Source organism: Zingiber officinale, chromosome 8A (assembly GCF_018446385.1).
Source record: "Zingiber officinale cultivar Zhangliang chromosome 8A, Zo_v1.1, whole genome shotgun sequence".
NCBI lineage: Eukaryota > Viridiplantae > Streptophyta > Magnoliopsida > Zingiberales > Zingiberaceae > Zingiber > Zingiber officinale.
The window spans coordinates 116,281,304-116,287,303 of record NC_056000.1 but is presented as its reverse complement, the minus strand read 5'-3'; the positions used below and the strand labels follow the sequence as shown (position 1 = coordinate 116,287,303).

General features: G+C 33.9%; 1 protein-coding gene across 1 annotated transcript in view; it reads right to left on the bottom strand.

The window, feature by feature from the left end:
* Window positions 1–920: 920 nt before the first annotated feature.
* The window catches only part of LOC122010032 (telomerase reverse transcriptase-like), a 36,317-nt gene continuing 31,237 nt past the window's right edge, over window positions 921–6,000 (bottom strand). Inside the window, exons 9-12 of the mRNA XM_042566396.1 lie at window positions 4,411–5,622; window positions 3,402–4,066; window positions 3,018–3,290; window positions 921–1,433 (exon numbers count right to left, since the gene is read on the bottom strand). Coding sequence (XP_042422330.1) covers window positions 1,160–1,433; window positions 3,018–3,290; window positions 3,402–4,066; window positions 4,411–5,622 — 2,424 coding nt within the window. The 3' untranslated portion in view covers window positions 921–1,159. The remainder of the gene's footprint in view (window positions 1,434–3,017; window positions 3,291–3,401; window positions 4,067–4,410; window positions 5,623–6,000) is intronic.

The window sequence follows — 6,000 nt, the reverse complement described above, 5'->3', positions numbered from 1 at the left end:
AACTGGCACCTGGTCTAAAAGTAAAATAATTTTCTTTTGGTGCAAAAAAAATTAATAATTTAATCATAGAAAATATCACAGATTCACCAAAACTGAAAGAACTTGCATTTAACAATACTTGCATTTATTAACCTTCCTTTTTGAATAATACTTTTGACACTTTAATTTTACTCTACAAACATCTGTTTCCTCATATTTCAGTTTGAAACAAAATCTATTTAAGATAGAACCCTAGGACAGATTCATCTGTTCACAGAAATGTGTACCTTCCTAAAGTATAACTGGCATTCAAATATTTGGACGACATGAGAGATTCTGACAAAAGATTTAATCACAAAAGTAAAATGCAGAAAAGCAAACAAGTTTCTTAAAGATAAAGCCTCATGTTAAAGTTCTAAGAGACTTGAAATTGTCTCATGTTTAACAGTCATTTAAGGTAAGGATTAATATTTATTTATTTCTATCATTATGGAACATTCACTAACTTTTGTTAAATAACACTATTTTCTTTACAAACAAATAAACAAACAAAAAACTTACCTTTTCAGCTATAACCAAAGAAAACATGGAGATAGATGGGCTACTAAATGTACATAATGTGTACTCCGAATTTATCCGATAGACGAACCAGGACCTCCCGGATTGGCGAAATCTGAATATCTGAATTATCAAAAATATAAGGAAACTCAACTGCCCTATGTATTAGTATAATTTTAACAATGCCCCTCTAGTATTATTCACTTTTTAAAATACCCTAAAATGAATAATTCAGGTGATAATTAAGACATTTTAACAACAAATATAAAATTTTGGAGACATTTGAGAGCCAAAAATTATAACAACCACTTCAAAGCAATACACAGTGAAAGAACACGTAATGTAAAACTTCATCAATGTAAGATGCAGGAAATATAGCATAAAGAAACAAGGATCAACTCAAACAAAGGACTCAAAATTTAATATCATGCTACAGGAATGAATGCATAGCTGTGGCATATCGAAAACATCACTATAGAAAAAGAGCAATTCAGGAATGTCAGGAGCATGTCCACATTTTACTGTCGATTTGACACGAAGGAAAATGGATTCATAAACGAAGAGAATATAAATCTAAATGAGCAATTGTTTGAAATCAACTTCAAATGATACCAGGAGTAAATCAGAACTTAATTTTTGCGAAACAGGAAGAATGGGACTCATCAACTGCATATCTCAAATGTGATGACATATCTTCAACCCTTCCGTAGGTCTCCATCCTTGACCTCAAGAGTGAAAGCAGCTTTTTGTGTTGCGAATGTTTCTTTTGGAGAATCCAAGTAAATGCAGTGAGCCCAAGCCAAATCACATCTTTTTTCTCAAGCACAAACGATGCACGAATATTGAAGCTGTGCAACATGCGACACATCAACTTCCTGATCTGTTTGTACATGCGACTAGTGGAACATGGACAAGTTAGATTTATTACAAGACAAGTGCTAACAGGAGCATGTAAAATGCACAATATTTGTAAACCTCATCAGATTGCTGAACCAAGTCTAACAATATTATGACCTGCATAACCTATATAGTTTTATGTCCATAAGACCATAACAATTTCAAATACTGTCAAAACTGGCCTCAGTCACACATCTGACCATCTGTATTGCACATTGGCTCACATAATGCATATATAGTGTCAGTGTGTGTGTTTGTGATCAATATGTAGCCATATACAGAGCATTTTACTGCCTGATAATATGCAACGTGGTATTTTAGTACACTTATGCAACTTGGAATGCTTTTCTAACAATTCATAACACGAGAACAATCTGAGATCAAGCCAAGATACTGATTCATTACTTATGGATGGCATATAGATATAGAATGTATGTATTCCTACAAGCTAAAACTGTTAGGAAAGGTCCATTTCCATAGATATATAGTACATATTGTGGAAGCAATGGTGTATTTGGTTTGTTTAATGTAAACAACACTAAAGAAAAGAGTGATGCCTCCATAAAAGTAACAACACCCACCCCACGTTTCTTTCCCTCGATCTACATTAAAACTCAAGCCCTTTCTCTCTTATCTTTCTCTCTCATGCAGCCCTTGAACACTGTCCACATCCTTTTCTTCTCTCCATCTACAGTCCAGCAACAGCAACCTCGATTAACAACAAAAATACCACAACCCTCTTCTTCCTCTATTGCCAACAACAGTGATTCCCTTCTTCGTCAAGCAGTAGCAACCCTTTATCCTTTTGCCTCCACAAACTAGTCCTATAACTCAAGTTAGGTTGCATCTTCCTATTGTAGCAATGCCAATTTTTGATTTTCTTGTGTAGCCCAGAACATATGTTTCTTGTTACCCCTTTTTTTCAGTAGCTCGATTGAGCAAGGATTATTTCGTAGTTGTGAAACAAACTTTGTCTTCCATCTCCAATGTTCTTACTAAGTATATTACAGCTAAGTAAAATGTATCAGTAGGTTATCTTCTCTTTTCCTTTAAAAGTTCAAAAGAAAAAGGCGATATTATTCTATAAGGACGCCTAGTATTCCAACATTAGGAGGACACTTGACATGTAGGGAGACATTATTTTATAGGATGGCCTAGTATGCCAAGGATGGGCATATTAACTTGTCCTGTAAACTCAAAGAAAAAACTATGAACGACTTTATTCAATCTTACAAATACACTGTTCATTTCTCTCACTTGTCCTCTCATTGGAACGTTTCATTCACTTGAAAAGATAATTGTCCTTATAAGATATTTTGGAGAATGAGAATAACTAAGCATCTATATAGTACAAGAATAGAAAGCCATTTTTTAATACATCATGAACACAACAATGTACATTTTCGTTGGCCAAACTTCCGAGATTAGGAACGAGTATTTTCTGCTAAAGAAAAATTTTCCAATGTTGATATGTATTACTCAGATAACACACGAATATTGTCATAAAAAATCTATAGACATCCAAGACTATTATTATAAGCCAAAAACTGCCGAAATATTAAAATTTGAAGATAGAAGATTACCAGAGCGAATTTAAAATTATCTTCAGCAAGTAACTTGGATTCAACTTGATCACAATTTTTATGCAATTCATATAGCAATGGAACTTCATTGCACATAGGAGAAATGCCTGATATACATTCAAACCGACAATAGAAGGAGAGTTGATGTTGGAGTCATAAAAAATGGGGTGGCATCTTGTTTGCGCAAAGTGAAACAACTTTGCCTTCAAATGATAGCTAAGCTTAGTATGTGCTTTCACGTTCATAGTGGATCTCATATTAGTATCTAAATACCTGTTTTCCAATTTCATAAATTAAAGAGATGCATGAAACATTTATACAATTTACTCATCAGGAATTAAAGAAATGAATTGGTTCTATAAGAAAATATAACCAACAGGTTACCTTGTATAGTCTGCTTGGATTTCCAGTGTGTGGCAGTTGAGAAGCAAGCCACTCCATGTAACAAATGGTATACCATCTTCACCCACGTATATTTTCTTAATCAAATGGTCACTCTGCATCATATCCAAATTGGTCCCAAGCTTCTTTTTGTTTAATGAACAATTGTAAGCATGAAATCCTCTTCTCATTCGATTGAAGAATTTTTGTGCTTGATCTTTTGAAGTAGACAAAAATAGAAAATCATCAATAAATCTTATTAACAAATTTTCTCCAGATTTCAAATCCTTGGAATCAAATGCAAGACCATTAGCTTTTGTAGCTCGATGTTCATTAGAATCAAACAAGTTTGAGTCTCCGAGATCCAATATATCTTTGTGCACATGATATGATAAACTATTGGTAGCCAGCTCCCCATCAGTGTCATTGCTTGTTTGCTTGCTACTGGTTGCAACCAAACATTGGTTATTCATTTCAAGATATGGCAAAAGTACTTTATTTTCCATGTCCCCATAATAACATGAGCAAAGAAGGGGTGACAACACACTGCCTTGGGATATTCCAACCTTCTGCAAGTAAAATTTGCGTTCAATTTGCAAAATGTTGTGCTTCAAATGCTCTTGTAGAAGATGGAGAATCTCCTTTCTCTGAATATGTTCACTTTTTCCCTATCACCATTAGTAACCTGACTTGCCTCAGATATATGGTCTTCTTTATTAAAAAAGTATACAAAAAACAAATAACAGAGTCTAACAAAAGAAATTAGTATAGTCTTCTGATAAAAGTGCATGCTTTTGCTAGAAGATGACTCGTAATTATAACACTTCGAGTTCTAGCAACAGAATTATATCAAACACACAAATATTGTAGACTAGAAGAAGAAGCTATGGAAAAAAATCTATAAGTGATAAAACAAAACAGGAAAGTAAAAGATTACATGACTTATGAGAAATACATGAGGTCATACTATTTATATAATCAATCCAGAACAGAAAAATGCAAAATAAAGTACCTGATCTACCAAAATATTGCTGTATGAGGATATTTGAGCAGAAGGATCAACCACAGAAGTGCAACTGCTGCCATAAGGAATGTTCTTATAAAGGACCCTTAAAGATTTCTTCTGATAGCATATCTTTGCATGTTTTCTCATAACATACTCATTGCTGCCAATAATATTCTCTAATATGCTCAATAGCTTCTCCTGGTCAATGGAATCAAATGCCTTTAATACATCAACAACAACAACATAAATTTGAAGTGTTTTTTGTGATCTAAGTTTTACTTCAGTTAAGAAATGGCAAATTTTTCGATAGACATCATTATAATTGAATACAGAGCATCCTAATTTTTCTGGGTTCTCAGCCATCACTTCTCTCAAAATTGAGAGTGCATCTTTAAGCACAGAATTCACAGAATTATACTGAATTTCTGTTTCATGACAAAACCTATTTTTCTGCTGTGTTGCTGCTGTTTGTTTGATAGCATTAAGGAGGAACTTAGGATGTCTAGAATGTTTTACTTTGGATGATGATTTTAGATTTGCCAAAGTTCTCAAACATTTACTTTTTGGAACAAACCTAGCTTTCGAGAAACCAAATGATCTTTTACCAATGATACGCTTAATAAACGCCTCATCTGCTAGCTCAAACTTCTCACCAACCAAAGAAGTAATGGTTTGTCCAATTAATTTTTTCCAAACTGGCATAGGATAATAGAATAACTCATATTTTCTGGACTCCCTTTCAGTAACATAAAAGTTGGCAGCGATGACAGGCACAATTATTTCTGAAAAAAACCAACGAATCCAACTTAGGAAAAGATTTCCAACCGCCATCCCTTTTGAATTGTTACTTTCCCTGTCTGTTATTCTTTCACATTCACTAGAATCAGATGTACTGTTACCACTACAAAAGCACTGAGAAGAAAGAACTTTTGATAAAAAAGGGTAAGAAGATATTTTAACTCTATCAACACATTGTTTCAGATGAAAGGTCTCGTATCTGTGAGATTCAACAAACTTTGAAATGTTTTTCTGTAAAGCTCTCCAACAAGAAGAGTTCCCAAGCAGTGATACAGGAACTATGGATCTGCATACAGCCCATATAAAAGAGACAACTTGATGGTGCTTTGAATAATATCCAATCAGTTCAACATCTGAGTATTGGGCCTCACCAAACATCTGAATAAAGGAAACTTGCTGGGGACCTGACCACCCTTTTTTCTTTTTGATAGAAGAAATCTGATCAGTACTTGTTACAACAATAATCTTCTGAAGAATATTTACTTTTATACAACAGAACTGTAACTTATAACACTGAAATTAAAATAAGGTCACTTGCAACGTAATACAACACACAAGGGGAATTAAACAAATAGGGGAATGCATGGCAGCCTACTGAAGGAAGATTGTGCGGCCTTTATTTCCTGGAGAGTGCAATTCATTAAAGTACATACCTTCTGATGATTGTATGTTTACAGAAAACGTGGTGTTTATTTTTCTAGCACCAGTTTTCTCCCTTCATTCTTCAATCCTTGTTTATTATTATTATTTTTTAAATCCTCCCACAGTTGTCATAGCCGGTCTCAAGCACGAATAAAC